Raw genomic sequence first — 20,217 nt, forward strand, 5'->3', positions numbered from 1 at the left:
TTATGTTTTTAGTGTGTTGTCAGCCGCCCAGAGTCCCCCATTGTGGGGAGATGGGCGGGGACAAGTTAAATAAATAAATAAATAAATTTTCTTTCCAGAGAGGCTGCTCAAGAAATCTATACATGATTTAACCAAATAATAAAATAAAACAAAATATTTCCTGCTGCTTTACCATTTCTAATCTATTCTAACATTCAGAGTACTTCTACCCTATATTTCTGGAACTATGCCAATGGCTATATTGGGCATGCTAAACCACGTTTTTTGGTCTCATTGCCTCTATGCTAGCTAGCAAGGTCTGCCGGGCTCAAAACAGGCAGGATGACGTTCCCAACATCATGACTGAAGCCCTGCCCCTTTTGCACTGGTGAGATGCGTGTACAAAAGGGGTGGGGCTTCAGCTGTCATGCTGCGCCTGCTGGACAATACCCGCTGGCCTTTTCACCCACCCACCAGCCACTTTCCGAAGGATATGCGCTCATGCTGGCTGTGTGATCAAAAGTCACTTAAACCCATCCCTTCAGAAAAAAAAAATTATTCCTAGCGTTTTCGTCCTAGCTCCTGATCTGTAGATTGATCTACAGATGTATCTCTCCCCTTAGCCTGGCTGGTAGTTTGTCAAAACAAAAAAAAGTACCCCTTTCTGAAAGGTGATGGTAAGGGAAGACTGATCGTTGCAATAAATCTTGTCAAGAAGGCTCTGTGTGATTCGTGTCTGGGAAAAGAACAACTTTCTCTTCGAAGCAACTACCCAAGCATGATCCAAGGGCAGACGTCTTATTTTAAGTAGTCCAAATTGAACTGGAATGGCCAGACTGTTGGAGACGCTGTGAACCCCCTTCTCTTCCATTGTCTTTCAGTAGATACCGCTCCCCGTCAGCTGCTATTTACCTCCATTAACAAAGGGCATGGGTCCCTGACTTTTTTGGTAACTAGACTGAAAGAAACTGCAGCCCATCTGAAGAAGCTATACAAATGCCTGGGAAAGAATCAAATACACAGGTTTCTGGGCCATTGTATCATCAAAGGTTCTAGACCAGCCTTCCCAGCTTGCTGCCTTCAAGAATTCCCATGGCTCATCTAGAGGACATAAGGGTGGACAAGGCTATTTTCAGGAACTGAAAAGCTACAGTAGAACCTAGGCAGTTAGAACCTTCCCTGATGGCTTGAGATGTGCAAGGAAGGATGGCCTAAAGACAATGTATCATTTCTTCATTACTCAGCCAGTCAATCAATAAGAGCCAGTTTGGTTTAGTGGTGAAGGCGCCAGGCAAGAAAGCAGGAGACGGTGAGTTCTAGTCCCACCTTCGGCATGAAAGCCGGCTGGGTGACTTTGGGCCAGTCACTCTCCCTCAGCCCAACTCACCTCATAGGGTTGTTGTTGTGGAGAAAAAGAGGAGGAAGGAGTATTAGGTATGTTCACCACCTTGAGGTATTTATAAAAATAAGAAAGGCAAGATAAAAAAAAATCTAAAAAAAATTCTCACTTTAATTTTTAAAAGCATATATGATCCTTTACAGCTGGTAAATAGTACCAGCTCACTGGTGCCACTCACTGACATGATCTGGGAGATCCCCAGATGATTACTGACTGGCTAAGTTAAGGAGAAGGAGAAGAGAAGGAGAAGGAGAAGGAGAAGGAGAAGGAGAAGGAGAAGGAGAAGGAGAAGGAGAAGGAGAAGGAGAAGGAGAGGAGGAGGAGGAAGGGAAAATGGTATCATATCTCTACTAGGCCCATGTTTGACTGTATACTAGCCAATATTTCTCAATCAGAAATAGGGATATAGTTATTTCAATGTGCCCTGTATAGCACATGTATAACATTTCTGTACAAGCACAGGCATAAATTTTATCTCCCAAGCTCTAAAGTAATCATCTTTATTTATTTATTTATTTATTTATTTATTTATTTATTAATCACATTTATTTATTAATCAAATTTAGGGTGACTCTGGGTGGCCTACCCCAACCCAATAAAATGTCCAAGAAAAGGCATTCCTATAAGGGTTTCTTCAGGTTTACAACAAAGAGAAGGAATCTTTCACAGCCTATTCCTGTAAATGTTTTCAAAAGCCACCTTCCAATTTTGAAGGGCCAAATTTAAAATAAATAGGGGACCTCCAAGAGTTAAGGAACGATATCAACTGCACAGCCTACTGATGTGCACCTCAACTGCGTATGCCTCTCTTCTATAAGCTAACATAAAAGGAAATAGCATTAGGAAAAAAAAAATGAAAACATTGCATGCTTCATCTTGCATGCATTGATAGCTGACCAAAGAATCAGAAATTTTCTGCTTTGCTCCTAGCTAGTAGTGTTACAGTGAAGATGTTGGACTCGGACTGGGAAGGCCCAAATTCATGTCCATTCTTAGTCTTGGAAGCTCACTGGGTGACCTTTGGGCCAGTCTTTGTCTCTGAGTCCAACACACCCCACAGGACATTTATTGTGAGGCAAAAAAAAAATTGGAGGAGACACTGCTTAAGCTCCTGGAGGAAAGATGGGATATACATCTAACATATGATCATATTAACTGAATAGTAAACTGCCATGGTCCTGGATATGGAGGGAACAGTTAGCCCTAAATTGCAAATGGAAGACGAGATTTGCTGGTTTTATCATTATTGGCTGGGCTTTGCCCTGAACTACATGCAAAACATCACATGTCCAACAACAGGAGGAAGATAAATCCTCCATTGATAAAAGTGACATCCAATGAGCTTGTCCAGATTCTGAACAAAATTATATTATAGCTATTCAAAGTAAATATATTGTTTGAGACTTGGGTTTTCCATAGCAAGGTTTAATGCTTTGAAAAATGTGGTGGTCCCAGGAAATTATGACTGTTGATTGATACGGCCTTGTTTGATCTGACTGATAGAAAGATGCCTTCCTATTCCCAATCATCAACCCCAATGTACCATTCAAAGCCCTGAATAATCTTCAAGATTGATTATGAAATCAGTAATACGAACTCATTTGATAGTACTTACAGAATATATGCAATAACTCCAATGGACCAACAGTCCACTGCTTTGCTGTAGGGTTTCTGGGCAAGCACTTCAGGAGCTGCAATAAGGAAGGAGGGGAGGGAAATCAATAAATGAGAGAACATCCAATGAAACTGGCCAAAATCCAACAAAGAACTTAAAGCGTGTTCATTACAGCATACCCTCCACTCTATTCAATTGCTTCTAAATGGCAGAAGGGAATCCATGCCAACTTGAAAGAAATGTACAGAATAGACAAACTCTGAAACTTCTCCTGTAACACTTTCCATTATCACCCATGTCACCATAATTACTGAAGAAAATGTGCAATTCCTATGAACAGTTGGAGAATGGTGTTAATAAAGGTCCATAGTCAATTATCAGAAAGGTCACCAGGATCCTTTGTCACCAGTATCCTGTCCACAACTGCTTGCCAGAAGAATGCCTGGAATCAGCAGAAATGTGCAGAAATACAAGAACAAGTGAAACTGGTTTAAGACATCATCCCAGTTAGTTGGACTTACTTTCTAATACATGTGATCAAAACTGTAACTTCATACCAAGTCCAGAATATTCTTCTATGTATTGTCCACACTGAATTAGCAGTGACCCTAGTTTCAGATCCAAAAAAGACAGAAGTCTTTTTTAGATCTAAGGACAAATGTCAAGGCTACATCTGGGTTCTTTTGCATGTGAATCTTGAACTAAGTCACTGAAGTACAACCTGTCTCATGGTTCAATAGTGAGATACTGAAATAATAAATACAGATAGTCTCCAGTTTAAGAACGAGTTCTGTTCCCAAGGTCTGTCCTTATTTCAAATTTGTATATAAGCTGGAACAGTATTATTGTATAATCCTGTATAAGTAGTATTGTGTAATGAACTCAAACCATTGTGTATTTAACTTGAATCATTGTGTATTGAATCAAATTTTGCTACAATAGGCTCCGTTCTTAACTATGGGTTGTCTGTTCTTAATTTGGGGACTACCTGTAGTTTTTTAAATAGTTTTTAATGTTTTTAATAATAATAATAATGTTATTGTTTTAGGTATTTATTAACTGTTTTACTTTTGTTGTACGCTACCCAGAGTCACTTGTTTTGTGAGATAGGCGGCTATATAAATTTGACAGTTATTGTGTTTCCATGTGAATGCATATCATAGACACTGTCTGGAGCCATCCACATCTGAAACCTTTGGAAAAGCATCTTCACATTTTTTTCATGTTTTGAAATAGGTTAGGAATAAAATACAGCCCAGTTCCACAGAGCAGGGGCAAGGATGATGTGGAAGAGGAAAGCCAACAGAGTCTCTCCATCCAAAACTAACATGAGCGAAGAGTTGACTATTTGATATGGGGCCAAACATCCAACTGTTAATGGGTATGAGCTATTCTGATTGCCATCTCCTTGGCTTAGTCCCCAACCCTCACTGTTTGAAATGTTTTATTTTTAAATGGTGAATCATACTGATACACTCAGAATCAGCATCCAACAATTCAGAGGACTGTCAATAAAAAGCGGGGTGGGGAAAAAGAGCTATCAACATGGAAACCAAGCACAAACCTTTAGGAAACTTGAAAAAGAAGTCTTTTACAGCAGCTTTAATTTAGTGAGGTGGTTTGAATCTGGATGACCTTCAACAGATTGGCAGGATATGTGGCTCTCCACTGTCTGGGGGAGGGGGTGGGAACCATGTCAAATCCCATACAGAGAGGCATGACATAATACAACTTCCATATTTCTCTGCTCTAAGAGCTTATGGGAACATAGACTCTATATACCATGCTGATAGATTCCATATATTCCTTCCTGCAGTCCCTGAGCATCAGGACCTGGATATTTCATAAAGCTAACACACTGTACGTAGTTCTCTAAAGTGCAAAGGCCCGTGAGTTCAATTCCCGGTAGAGAGTTTGAATCCCACAGACTAACATCTGGCTACCCATGTTTAATAGGATGAAACTGGTCATGTAGTGCCTGCCTCCTGGTGGTCAGTGTAAAAATACCACACAAGATATACACTGGGTAAAAATAGAGAAATCCCCCCCCCCCCCCACCAAGAGTTAGAGGTGGAAATCATCTAATTTTTTGCTGCTACGTTTTTGCTCCTAAGTCAGTTGAAAAAGAACACCTAGCAGAAAACTGGGGATATGTTTTTCCCTGAATGGAACTGTGAATTTGACTCTGGATTGTGTCACAACTTTTGGGCTTAGCAAGGTTCCTTCATTTTTTGCACAAGCACATCTGCCTGGGCTGGTATGTTGTGCATGGCTCCAGTTGGTGGAGTTCAGGAGAAAAAAAAGTAGATCCTACTGGCCTGTCATTCTTCTATCTCCGTGATAATTTCTATTGAGGACCAAGAAATCTTGGCAGCTTTGTAACAACATGCTGCTGAATAGAAACTTCAGGGATGAAACAACCTTCTAATGCAGTGTTTCTGCACTTTGGCAACTTGGAGATATGTGGACTTCAACTCCCAGAATTCCCCAGCCAGCATGCATTCAAGCTGCCAAGGTTGAGAAACACTGCTCTAATGCATTGTCACTTTTCCTGCAGAGAGATCCATGTGAGATGCTACCAACTGTCTAGAAGTACCATTATTTGCAAAGTTCATGTTAGCTGCCTGCCATTCCCAGATTAAATACAGCAGGAAGAGAACAATTAATGTTGAACCAAGAAGTATTAAGCAAGTGAAAATATGTGCCTTTGGGGGGGCAGAAAATCTCACTTTCCTATAAATTAGTGCTGCAAGCTCAAAACGTTTAGCAGCAAGTGCTGATTAGCAGGATTAGAACCATCTAATAGTGCCAGCTAAGTTCACAGTCCTTTAGAGATAATGAAAATGCAGATCTCTGCCTTCAATCCAGGAGCAGACACAAGAGAGGAAAAGTGAAAAGGTACATAAACAGATACCGGACTAATAGAGGAGAAAGGCTATGCAAGTTGGAATGACTGCGGCCTATCATCCATCCATCCATCCATCCATCCATCCATCCATCCATCCATCCATCCATCCATCTTGAGCCACCTTCAGCACAACTGTGCAATACTTTTCACAGTGAAAGTGAAAACTTTTTTAGTGAGCCACTCCCTAATTATTGCATATCACATGTGCATTACAGTATCATCGGCAATAAAGTTACTCATGCGTTTGTCTGAATCTCTAGTTGCATGGTGGGGTGCGCGCGTGTGGTTTGATTTTTGCAGATTTGATTGACAAATTCATTGCTTGTTCAGAAACATACTCTTCACACTAACTGGAGCAACATGGTTGTCAAATGGAATAAAGCATGGACATCAGCGTAAAAATTGTACTGTTTCCAAAACCATTTTCTGGTGATATTGATTAAACAGGAACACGTAGATTTGTTGTAACTGTGTTGCTTAAAATGAAGGAACTTGGAAAAAGTAATTTTGATTTGCAAATCCTTCACTTTCAGTCAAAGACGTTTTCTCAGTCAAACTCTTGTGGGGGGGTAGGGGCAGCAATGATTTTGATCTTAAGATCTGAGATTGGCTCTAGTCCAGGGACTTCCATGGTGGGGGAGGCTAAAAAATGTCAAGCACACTGCAACCACACAATTGAAACCCCACTCCAATTTTACGTTCTTTGTACACGTGATGCATATAAAAATGGGTTAGGACTTCAATTGCATAGTCATTGTCATCTTGACTTTTTTTTAACCTCCCCCACCCCCGGATGTCCTGGTTTGCCCACCTCTCTCAGGAATGTATGTGAAAACACTACCCCTAAGCCCCCAAGATTGGGACTAAAGACAGCTAATATTTAAATTTAAATTTGTTCTTTGATCTATCCAATTGAGATTTAGCACATTTGCTACCCTGAGAGAATATAATTAAATGCCTGAACATTTCTGGCAGTTTAGACAGAAAATATCAAAGTTACAGACACAAGATCAATGGATTTGACACTGGATCAATGGAAAAACAAATGGGAATGGGAACAGCAAAAAATGAAGAATTAATTAATATGCAAATCTAATCAATGACACCTTTGAAATAAAACTTTTGTATCTGCTTTCAAAAACTGATACAACAATATTCCACTGTCTCTAAGATATATCATGTCCTTTAATTTACCCAAAGCAACTGCAGCATGTGTCTATGATGAAAGATATGGTAAAACAGCCTTTCTTAAATGGTTACTTTCCAGATGTGTTGAACCACAATGCCTATTACTCCTGACATTTGGCCACGCTGCTTGAGCTGATGGGCACTGTAGTTCCAGTCTTGGGAGGGCATAAGGTTAGGGAAGTCTGTATCAAAATATGATTTAAAATATACTTTCCACAAATGGTATAAAATCTTGCACAAGAAATAACAGTTGATGGGAGCTGGTATAGTTAAGGTGTCTTCAGTTACCATCTTTCTGACTTAATTTATTTTTTATTTCTATACTTGACCAAGTCCTGGCCAAACACTGACCCATTTAGATATGCAGCTCTCACAGAGGGGCATGGGTCTTAAAGTAATTCTAGAATTCTGGATGCTAACACACGTATGACTTGATACCTTGCAACTCACTGTTATTTAAACTTGAAAAGTAAGTGAAGATCAGACATGGGGTTCTGCAGATGTAAGCAAGGGGTAACATGTGTGTCATTGGTCATAATGCATCACTTGTGTGATGATGTCATGACATACATTGACATCATTGTGGTTTCTACTGCATGCCTATGAGATCAGATATACCACAAATTTGTAGACAACAAGGCTAGGCGACAGCAAGACATTGGCTGCATTCTCACATTCCCTTTTTTATCTTCCAAAGGATGATTGAGTAGTTTGGGACCAATAGCCAGTTCACAAAACTACTATTGCACAATGCTTATTAAAATATTTCTTGATGTAATTAAAGCATAGTTTTCCAGCAGTACTTAACAATAACTTTAATTCAAATAAGGGCATTATAAGATAGCTATGATACAAAATGCACACAATACAGAGTTATAATCAACTAATTGCTCAATGTAAGAAGATGACATCAAGCTTAGTCCCCTAAACTAAAATCTACCCATTATAAAAACTCAGCCAAATATAATATCCATCCATCCATCCATCCATCCATCCATCCATCCATCCATCCATCTATCTATCAAATTTATCCCCACCCATCACCCCCTAATGAGGGACTCTGGGCAACTTACAACTCATTAAAACAATAAATAAGAATTCAATTACATAAAACCTATATAAAACAATTACTAAAAAAGAAAGAGTCCAGGAGGCCGATGGTTCAGAGCAGCAAATGTCAGGGCTCTAAGGGGCTAGCCAACCCCACACCTGATGCCTTCTCTCCCCACCCCAGGCCAGATGGCAGAGCCAGGTCTTCAAATCCCTCTGGAAGGCCAGGAGTGAGGGGGCCGATCTCACCTCTGGGGGCAAATTATTCCAAAGAGCGGGGGCTATCGCAGAGAAGGCCTGCCTTCTGGACACCGCTAGTCGGAGTTCTTTTACCAAGGGGGTCCGGAGCATGCCCTCTCTGTGTGATCGGGTGGGACAGGTTGAAGTCATGGGGAAGAAGCGGTCCCTCAGGTAACCTGGTCCCATGCCATGTAGGGCTTTAAAGGTGATAACCAACACCTTGAATTGGACCCGGAAGCAAACTGGTACCCAACGCAGCTCACGGAGCAACGGTGTTATATGGGTCCTTCTTGGGGCTCCAAAAATAGCCCATGCGGCTGCATTCTGGACCTATGTACACAAATATATATTCAACCAATTTCAATTTTCTAATCTCCAGTAACTTTCACAAAACAACAAAACAGGACTCAGTAAAATTAGACCATTGTAAGATAAATCCTTCCACTAAGGTAGGAAATAACACTGTTTATAGCCCATTCTTCAATTCTCTTAACTCAGGGGTTACATCTGAATCAGCACACTATGTATAAATAAGACCTTTAAACTATGATTTCCAATCTTGGTTTGAAAAGGTTGTACAACATATAATTCTTTGGTTTGTATATAGCAGCAAATCATGGTTTGGAAGAAGGGTTTATTAAGCCATTCATGAGATATAAGGAGGAAAGCCTACTGTTTGTTCTTATTTCTTTAAACCAGGATGTCTCTCCTATGGAGGCATTTTAGAAAATCATTACTATAATTGATTGACTATGTGTCATCAAGTCATTTTTGACTCCTAGCCACCACATAGTTTTTCTCCATGATGATCTGTCCCAAATCTGGTCCTTCAGGTCTTCCAGCAGTGCATTCATCACCACTGTAATTGAATCTATCCACCTTGCTACTAATTGTCCTCTTCTTCTCTTTCCTTCCATTTTCCCCAGCATTAGAGCCTTTTCCAGAGAGCTAGATCTTTGCATCATGTGTCTTGAAGTAGGATAATTTGAGCCTGGTCATTTGTGCCTTGAATGAGAAATTCTGGGTGGATTTGTTTAATCTCTACTATAATACAGCACAAATAACTGCCATATCAAGTAGTTCCACTCCTGAAATCACACATGTTGAGTATTCCCTGTAGCATCTATGCAAAAAATGTAGATGTCTGTAGGGATAGAACTGCACACACAGAGATCTGAATCTTACTAGGAACTCCATTAGCACAGTCTTTGGATTATACCAGTGTTTCTCAACCTTGGCAGCTTTAAGATGTGTGGACTTCAACTTCCAGAATTCCCCAGCCAGCTTGCTGGCTGGCGAATTCTGGGAGTTGAAGTCCACACATCTTAAAGTTGCCAAGGTTGAGAAACACTGGATTATACTATATAGAAGCCTCAGTGCATACCAGTTTACCTGCAAAAATCTTCTCTACAGATGTTCACACTGTGTGCATGAATACCAGATACTAATCAGTCCTGGAAGTTTTTGGATTTGCTCAGTACATCTACATCTCTTGCTTACCTGTTATGCTAACTTTTTTTTTAAAAAAAATTGCTGGACAAAGTGAACATGCAACAGAAAACAGCAACTTTTGCTCCAAGACTCTGTTCCATCTTACTCAGAAAGTGATTGGACGCATTCTGTGGCTCTCCCCTCCGTTCTTCTGACAGTTTTTACGTAATAGGAAAGACAGTAATCTATTCAGTGCAATTCTCAGCAGTAAATCACAGAATAAAGTTGAGATAAGGGATGCAAACAAAAGGGGTAAAAGACAAATTGGTCAATTTCTGTCTTCAGTGACCAGGGTGCAAATCTAACTGGCCAGCGGGAGGAAATTATAACCGCAGTAGAGATTACTTTAGACGCTGCCTATTATAGCATGCAGGGTTAAAAAAAAATTATGAACTACTTTGTCAACTAGATTTTGGCATCGAAGAAATGTGGTGAAATTGCCTGTCAAAATGAAAGGGCACATATCCTGCAGGAAGAAAATCAAACGATATCAAAGGTCCAGCAATGCCCTACTGAAATAAAAAAAATCATTGCATTCCCATACACTTCAGGGGGAATTGGATCAAATCTTAGAATAGGATGGTTAAATGTCAAATTAATGAAACCCCAACAGCAAATGTCAAAAATGTGAATGCATCCGTCAAATGTGAAATTGGAGGTGATGAGATATATGGAAAATACCATCTGAAACTATTTATATCAGCTTTGGTATTACATTTTAAAATGTCCTAAAACTATGAAATTCACAATAAAAATTTTAAAAAGGTAAGACTGGGCAAAAGGGACTGTTGTGACTTTGTCAGCTCAATCAAGAATTCTTACCTGACGGGTTTGCGAGAAGAAAATAACTGGTAACTCAAAACAGAGGAGTATCTTGTGAACTAGTTTCTTTTCCTGGAATGGTCTTTATATTGGAGAATATAAGCTGAATTTTAAAATGATTCTGTACACCAGTTTAATTGAAGCAGCTATTTGATTGAACAGTATATTAAACAAGAATCTTCCCAGTTCACAAATGGCTGGAAAATTCTGCGGCAAATGCAATTGATTTGTGAGAAAAGCTCAGTGGCATTTTACATCTATTCCTGTTTCCTTCCTCTTTTATAAGTCTCTTTACTGAACATGAGAGTGTTGATACGTACCAAGATAGACAATCTTGTAGACAGAGAGCTTTACTTCCACAAAGCAAACTGCATGCCCATAGAAACTCTCTCATTAATATTTAGCAAGCCACCTGAAAACTAGTATGGGAAGGGTTGTGTGTGTGTGTGTGTATGCGTGGAAGCTTTTAGCAAGCTGGTGTGTGGGTCTGTGTGAGTGTGGTTCCAACTGTAGCACCTTCAAAATGTATCTCCATCTTCTATCCTTTACGTATTTGGAATAAGAGTGGTTTGGCATCAGTGGAACTGAATAAACATCATCTAGCCATTCAAAAACATCTTGATATTTTAGTTGGAATGTGCCTATATCAAGCATAAGTACAAGACCTGTTTCCCCCCCACAACCACCACCTTGGGATGGAGGATGGGGTCAAAAGAAGTCACCCCCTGTGAGCTTCCATGGACGAGGATAAGATTCCAACCTAGGTCTCCCTGCTCCTAGTCCAACATCTTAACCACTATACCACGCTGGCTGTCATTCTTTGGTTAGTTCTGGCAACACTAGTTGCCTATGTGCCCATTGCAAAGCTATTCTGTAGGCTTTAGAAACGATGGTTCCCTCTTCCTTTTGAAAAGTTACAATGACTTTCTTTAAAAAATGGAAACAGATAATTTGAAGAGGAAATCAAGATGCATTAAAAAAAATATTAAAAGCTAAAGCCTCCTTCAAGCCAAGTTTGGCTCCTGGTAACTTATTGTTAGGCAGAGTGCAGATATGACCACATTCTACGCCAAAAATGCAGATGGCCTGACTTTTGCAGTCAAAACAATTGTTTGGAGATAAGTGAGTTGTTCTTCTTCCCATGAGAATATCCTAACACTTATCCATGCAGATTTTTTGACAGCAATATGGAACTGGTTTGCCACTGTCTTCTTCTGGAATATTTTCTTAGATCTACAGTAAACCCTGGGATTTCAGGTGGCCTCCCATCCCATTACTAAAATAGGTTCAACTTTGTTAGCTTCCAAGCTTAACAAGGTCAGCCTGGTGCTGCCACTTGCAAGAAACTTTCTATTTATAGTGGGAATTATGTAGAAATGGAATGCATGTTGTTTTTAATAAGATTCAACAAGTGATCGCTGAAGGTGTTTGCAGTATTGCAAATTGCAAAGGTTATGCATGCCTTCAGGTTGGCTGGCTGAAGAGGAGTTTGCACTGCCAAGCCAGCCATTGTGGCATACAATAAACATAGCAAAACAAAAGGTGTAGGAAGCCTTTTCCTACACCTTTTCAGCACATTGGGCAGTGTGCATGGTATTATACACAGGAGGGAAAATGATCTACTTTCATGTCTGATCTCCACAACCATACATTTATTCAGCAGCTACTACCCAAACCACCTGAAGGTTCAGGGAGTCAGGATTGTAAGAATAACCCATAAGAGTGGGGAGGGGGTTAATTTGGAAGAAACCATCATCAACCATCATTAGGGGAGGCTGCATAAGATATGCTGCCTCATTGGGGAAACTCTTTATTTTACTATCCTTTCAGGATAGCAACTGAGATTCAAATCACAAAGAAATACAGAGGTCTAAATATTTAATATGATTTTCTTGGGTCCATCTTGACTCTGCAATAAAGGTAAGGGGTATATATGCCACTTTGAGCTTCTACGGATGAAGGGCAAAATAAAAATGCAACCCAGTATATAAAATGTATATTATTAATTCAATTAATTAATGGAACATATATTCAATCCATATATATGTCATTTAAATGTATACATAATTTTAGTTAGACAAAGTAACATATGATTAAATAAATAATTTAAATAAGTCAATATGCCTCATTTAACTATATTTTAGTCCTAATTTTAAAAAAGTACTACCATGATTCTACAATAACCAACATTTAATTTGCTTCTCAAAGGTGCACAAGTAGAAAACCTATTAAAGATTATACTCGTTCTCAATTTTTACTTCAATGGTCAACTAATCAAATTTTTTTTGACTTGGCAGATGCCAAATTACTCTCTCTCTCTCTCTTGCCAAAAAAAAAAAAAAGGTATTTATTTTACTGATGGATTTCGGAGAGGTTAGGGATTTTGCTGTCTTTATTTTCAGTGCAATGGTTTAAATTTAAGTTTGTTTACAACCAGGGAGACGTGCTTCAGGTAATCCTCTCTACGAAAGGGAAAGTAAAATTATATGCCTGGGAATAAGGAAACTGCTGATAATTGGAATGACTCTGGGACTCAGAAGGTTTGCCTGAAGGAAGAAACAGTGGGGAAAATCATCAAGTATCTCATCATGTATAGCAGCAACGGAGGACCTAGCGGAGTGTATAATCCAAGAACGCCAGAGTCATTTTCACGTCTTTGTCCCACGTTGCCTGGGTAACAAGCTAAAGAAGGAAGAAGATGAGCTGGCAGGCCCTGGAAATTAAATGAAACTTAAACCACATTTCCACTGCTGAATCAAGTTATTGACAGTGGATTCTGCATACGCCTTCAGAGAATGCAGAGAGGCTTGCTCAAAGAAAACGGGCACCGTATTGTAACCTTAGGGCTGAGAATTCATAGCTCTCTCACGAAATCTCCCAAATGCTCAAGGAGCGATGAAACTGCCCATTCGGGTCTTTCCCCTTTGATCAAGCAGAGCATCAGATTGCACAAATAGATCCAGTTGCCCTCCAGAAACCTCAGGATTCCCCTCTGGATCTTGCCATGCAATATGGTTCAGGGGTCAGCAAGGGCAGGTTCGGTGCCCCAGTCATTTACTGAAGGCTTGTACGTTGTGGGGTGGGGTGTGATTTCAGCGAGTAGATCCTAAATGCATTGCAAGGGCCTAAATGCATAGATGAGGGCAAAAGAAACAGCTCTTTGTGATGCATAAGGTAAGCGAGGGCCTCTTCAGTCACCTAGTCTGTTCCTACTACAGTATGTTAAAAATTCATCACGAAATCCTACAACCTCTCCACCTCTTTTTTTAAGAGTTACTGTAATTCTTCTGCAGTTTATGGAAAGCTGAAACATTATCTGTGAAGTCACCTCAGTAGGACAAAAGACACAGAGCAGTAAGTAGCGCATCAGTGAGTAGTTAATCTGGATTTCTATCCCTACTATTTTTGGCATTATAATTACTGAACATGGATGACCATTAGTCATTACAGCTGCTTTAATGCCTCGTATCCTGGAGCATCTCCGGAAAGGGGGGAGACCAAAGTCAAGATGGCAGCCACAATTGTGCAATTGAACTCCCACTCCTTTTTAAATATATCACATGTTCGACACATCTATAAAAAGCGCAGATTTCAGTCATAGGGTCATGGTCACCATCTTTTAAAAAGTGTATACTTATTTCTTAAATAAGTTTTTACAGAAATAAATTTTAAAAAATAAAAAACAAAACAAAACAGGAAAGAAATACACGAAAAAGAATTACAAAAACGAAAGCAAAATAAACAAGCAAACAAACAAAAAATTAAAAGGGAGGAACTACCGATATATCACTTATTAATAAATCAAACAGATTTCTAAATCTACATTAGGAAAAATATTAATGAGTGTCTAAACATTACAAGATATCATAAAAATCTATGCTGCAGAAAACTATTGAGTCTTTTTTTGTTTAGTAAATAAAATTGCCTTTTCAAAAATGGTAAGTCATGCATCTCTTGAATCCAGTCCTTAATATCAGGAATATTACTTCTTTTCCAAATTCTCAAAATAATTCTCTTAGCAACACCCTAAGCCCAATATAACCATAACCTCAAAAACAGTAAAATTACAGGAAGCAGAAGGACATGGTTAAACTCAATGAAAATTTAATGGGATGACTTGTTTCCTGACAATTCTCTCAGGTCTATTTCCAGAAAACAGTTTTTTCTTGACATCAACAGCAATACTAAAATACATTATGAGACTATTTTCTGAAAAATAGAAATCAAAAGTTTTCATCTTCAGTCACCTTTCAATCAAGTGAAATGGAAGAAGGAGGAAGAGGAAGAGGAGGAGAAGGAACTGTTTGTGAAAAACATATGATTTCTGATCAACAGTTCCCCAAGCTCAATTTAACTATGGAAGCAATATGAAGTGTTCAACTTCATAGGCTGAATTTGAAGAACAAGTTCTCTGAGTAGACACAACTATTCCACATCAAATCTAGTCTTCTATGCAGCAAAATAATAAGGAATGTATAGGAATGCTACAATAACTTTGTGCTAAACAGTAAGTGGGCTCCTTATTTCAAGATTACAAATTTATACTCTTGCATGCATCCCCTTGTGACCTCAGTTCCAGAAGAAACCTTGTGAAAATAATTTTATAGCATTTCTTCTGAAACTTCAAGGCTGGTGTGCTGCTGGCTGGGTTAAGGTTGCTGGCTGGGTATGTAAACAGGGTGTGTAAGAAGTCTTTACTACTTCTGGACCAAGTTGGGAACAACTCTAGAAATTAGCAGCATCTGCAAGGATAAAGAACAATGTCAAAGGGCCTTTTAAGGTGATACAACCATTGAAAAAGATAATTTGGAGGGGGAAGACAGAGATTCTGTGTGGCCTTCCTTAATTGTTGTTGTTTTCTGGAAACTGTAAATATCACCTTTTCAATAATGCCAGGACCAAACTATCAGAGATGGATCTTTCAGGAATAATTAACACTGATTTGTCTAAACAGAGATACTCTAGGATCAGATAGTGAGATTACTTAGCAAATACTCTAGAAACTGTATACAGAAGACAACCCATAGAAGACAAGTCCATAAAATAGTGGTGTACAAAACGTTTCAAACTACTGAACCATTTCAAATTTGAAACATCCCATTTTGAATGCCGAACAACTGTTTTCAGTATGAAATGGGCTGATTCAAGCATTTAGGGAATGTTTCAAGTTCAAAACAGCTATGTTTTGAGCTGGAAACACTTCTGAGTCCCGGAGACTCATCATTTTGCACTCAGGACAGGGTGTTTCAAGTTTGGAAGAGTTAGATTCTTATAGGTGATCCCTAACATACAGTTGTAAACAATGATGTGTGTATCTTGATTCTAAGGTCGCTTAGAAAAGCTAGAGTATTACTCTGGGTAAAGAAATCAGTACCTTAAATTTCTAAACTCTTTTTTTCATTCTCTTAAAACAGCTTATTGAACATTTTTCTTTTGCAGAGCCATCAGCATACAGAACAACAATGAAAATATGGTTTCCAGCCTCCAAAGAGCTTATCTAAATGTAAATGCTAGGGAGTCAAAAGGGGAAGAAGAGGAAAGTGAACAGGATAAATGAGATGATTCTGTTCAGCTATTCATACTCAGCTTTAGCTTCAGTAAGTAGTGGACTAAGACTGAATGAAAAGGCTGGATTTGTTGAAGTGGTTACAAAATAAATGCCATTCAATCCAGCTATTCTCATTTTATAATTGGGTTCCATTATACAGAATGTTTATTAATTCTCTAAAGCATAAATAATTATCCAGAATTATATAATTCAAAGCTTCTATAAAGTAGAAGGATGTGTTTTTGGACCAAATGTATTAAAGTGTTTATCCATCCATTTCTTCAAAATAAGCGAAAGTGACAGATCTGTGACTACTCTAGACGATCTCTGGCTTTGAATAACTGAGATAAACCTCAATGATGGGGATACTGGTTTTGTGTAACTCTTCAGTGGGTAATGTAGAAGCAGGAACAAGTCATTTGTGAATTTTTGCAGATAGGTCAGATGGTGCTTATGTTAGTAAAGAGTGATGTTTCTAACATCAAAATACAGATCAGACCTAAAAGATAAAGTTTCCTTCAAGTTGACTCAGTCTTCTGGTGACTGCGCGGTCATGTCTGTATAATACCAATATAGAAATGGTTTGCCATTGTCTTTTTCCATAATGTCTTTTCCCCATCTTCCTAATTTAGCCTAGATTTTTTGTTTTGTTTTTGTTTTTTGTGATCTCCACCCAACTCCTAACAAGGTCTAAGTCTGCTTAGCCTCTGAGCCCAGACAGGATTGGTCACGTGCTGCCATGTTAGGTAGCCAAAAGACAGAGTCTGGTGGCCAAAACAGCATTGTTTCCAGAACAAAAGAGTCCTACAAGAAAAGCTTTAATTTTAATAAGCATCGCAAAGGTGGGGGAGGTAGAAAGACAAAGATAGAGAAAGTGGGGATTCATTTTTAAATGAGGAAGAAACATTTAAAAATCTGTTTTTGAGGTTTGATGAGGTTGAAAAACATCTGTTCACAAGACTGGGACCATCTTCCACACAGTTTCGAAAAGTTTCCTAACTACCAGGCTATCATGGAAAAAACCTTTGAGCTCAAAGATAGGTTGCCAACAGGCCTTTCATAATCAATTTATTGCAAGAAAGACTAATTGGAAACCTCAATAAACACATCTTGTATTTCATAGCTACTAGTGCTTCCCTTGGACATGCGAAAACAAAGAGAGAAACCTGGCCCTTTATAATTAATTAAAATGTGACATATGATATGGGGACTGTATATGTGTAACCTAACTGGCTTTGGTAAAATAGCACAAATGAAGAATTGGCCATAGCTTAAAAGGGCGTATTCATTCATTTTAATCAGCAGCAAATTACACCTCATGAAGACTGTCCCCTGATGACATTACTTCTGTTTCTAACATGTCCCTGTCAAACAGAGGGCAGGAACTACAGAAAACCAAACAAAATAAAATGGGTAACTTCAAGAAAGTCCAGTTCAGCCTATTTCTACAGTGCTTGCAAAGGAGGCTGTTATGTGCTTCGTTGTGGTCCTCATTAGCATCAAGATCAGGTCCCAAATCAAGTGGGGAGCTTTTGGGTCCCTGCCCTTTCTTTCCAGATCATGACAGAGGTGAAAACGTCTTCCCTGAAACTGAGAGGGATGTTGTTTTTGGTACACCCATACCTTTGTTCAACCTCCCTAGAAGTAATTCATGTCCTCATAAACTGCAGCTAGCTAAAAGTGCTTCCCAAACATACACACTAGGAACACCAAGGAAAAAAAACACAACAATTTTTTACATTACAGACATTGTAAGAAGAGACCTGTGTTACCCCAAAATCAGAAAATGTTTGGTAGCAAATTAACATGTTTTATTAAAAGGCATAAGCTTTTGTGAGCTACAGCTCACTTCATCAGATGCATGGATTTGTCTTTCTGAAATGGTGCTACTAGACTGCTTCTGATTATTGCATTATTGGAACATTTGGGGTACTTACCAACATATCCTGGGGTGCCACAGGCTGTGGACATGACATCACCTTTGCCCTCCATTTTTGACAATCCAAAATCACTTATCATGATTTTAGATTCTTCATCCTGGCTGTAGTATAACAGGTTTTCAGGCTGTAGGGACAGTAAGAAAAGAAACCCGATAAGCAAAGCAATCATAGAAGAATATAAATTTTGAGTCAAACGAGGCATGTTTCTAGTTTATATCCCATCCAGTTTTTCAACATAAAAGTATTTTAAATCTTTGCTTGCCAGATCTACAGCAGTGTATAGGAAGTCACTGTCATACCTTAATAAGAAACAAGATGTAGTTAGTGGGGCCAGGAGTAACGTATCATTAACAGATGTGCAAGAGACACAAACTTAGCAGTTACAACTGATTAAACTACACCTACTGAAAATAATTTTCAGCTGTTATAAAGAGGTAAACATGCTCTGATATTATAGTATTTAATTCATAATTGTAAGAAAGAAGAGGCAGCCTCCATATGCTGTCTCATGTGAAGATATCACAGAAATTACTGCCTGTTTGCCTTCAGAACCTGGTCCACTAGTTCAAGAAGGATCTAAGCTTGCATCTTTGGACCAGTGAATGGGAGCCAAATTCCTAGTATAAACAACTTCATAAACACTGAACTGGGAGATATGCATTTTTCTCATAGCAAACCTTTGCATGGTACACCAACATGGAATACAAATACAAACTACTTGGAGAAGACTTCAAACATCTCAGCACAACAGGGATTTATACTTGGGCCTCTCTGATTGTATGACACTTACACAACATCATTTCTACTCCCCAATCCTTTAAAAGCTGGAATTTTACTTCTGTCACCCTCAAATATTGAGGATAAGAAAGAAGGCACATCATTTCACTGCCAATCCACCCTGAGCTGCTGCAGGTCCTGGAGTAGCAAAAAAACCCAAACAAACAAACAAAAAAACCCCTTCACCAAAAGGCAGACAAAGTAAGTTGCTTGCAAATATATATCCCTCCCAATCTACATCAATATTTTATGTGGTATACATTTGTTTGGTCAAACACAAAACAAAACAAACCACAATTACAATCCTCTGTGATTCCTATGACAAAGACATGCAAAGCTGTAGGCTACACTGGGAAGTTGATGAAAAGTCCCAGAAAATGGCAATGGCAAAGTACTTCTGTCCTGTTGTCTAGAAAACTGCATGAACATGAGTATGAAGTCCTCAGGGGACAAGCGCAACTTGAAGGAGAATTCACCTTTACTGGTACCCCCTTATCTGCTCAATTTCTTTTCTCACCTTCTATCACTCTAAGAAATAGCAAAGGAAGCCATAATCACCCTTCCTCTGATAAAAAATCAGACGATCAGGCTTGGAAGGAAATGGAATATTGAGGAGAAACATCAGAAGGACAGGTTGGGTCATGTACCTTGTGAGTGAGCCAGGTGTGACAATGATGGAGTAAACAGGATCATATAGATTGACTCTCAAAATCCACCTATGCTTGGCTGACTAGCAAAAGTTGTAAGCACCTAAAATACCAAAACAGGGTAATGAAAACAAGCATATTTAGATGCAGGTGCCTCTTTTCCTAATATTACTGAAATAAGTCAAAGGTTTCCATGAGATTGCCAAAGAATTATATTAAGTAGGAATGTGCCAATTCGTTGATTCAGGACATACTGTTCTGGATAAAACAGACCTCTTTCAAGGCCTTGCCATGCCTAGAATACCTCAAACGTTTTGTGGTTTGGAAGATTCACTTCCAGAAATTGGCTAAACTGCCTCTCCCCTGAATGTTATGGGCCAGAGGAAATTTTATGGTCCAGAGAATTCTCCAGGATGGTCTGCTTCCAGACTGATGAATTCTATATATCACTAAAATAAATGTAAATCTGGCTTCAGACTGATGTAATTAGCTTTTGAAATATGCTCTTATTAATTCATAATAAGAACTTCTGGGAATTGATTTCTATTATGGCAGTCTTCAATCAATCAATTCTTATTTGTGATCAAAGAACAGAAGATAATCAGATGGTCTG

At 38.9% G+C, this 20,217-nt stretch overlaps 1 protein-coding gene across 1 annotated transcript in view; it reads right to left on the reverse strand.

The window, feature by feature from the left end:
* The window catches only part of CAMK1D (calcium/calmodulin dependent protein kinase ID), a 213,719-nt gene that overhangs the window by 22,404 nt on the left and 171,098 nt on the right, over positions 1 to 20,217 (reverse strand). Inside the window, exons 5-6 of the mRNA XM_088134853.1 lie at positions 18,178 to 18,304; positions 2,994 to 3,069 (exon numbers count right to left, since the gene is read on the reverse strand). Of these exons, the coding sequence (XP_087990979.1) occupies positions 2,994 to 3,069; positions 18,178 to 18,304 (203 nt within the window). The remainder of the gene's footprint in view (positions 1 to 2,993; positions 3,070 to 18,177; positions 18,305 to 20,217) is intronic.

Source organism: Python bivittatus, unplaced genomic scaffold (assembly GCF_059951505.1).
Source record: "Python bivittatus isolate LINGU-HERP-01145 unplaced genomic scaffold, Pbiv_v1 ctg000120_np1212, whole genome shotgun sequence".
Taxonomy (NCBI): Eukaryota; Metazoa; Chordata; class Lepidosauria; order Squamata; family Pythonidae; genus Python; species Python bivittatus.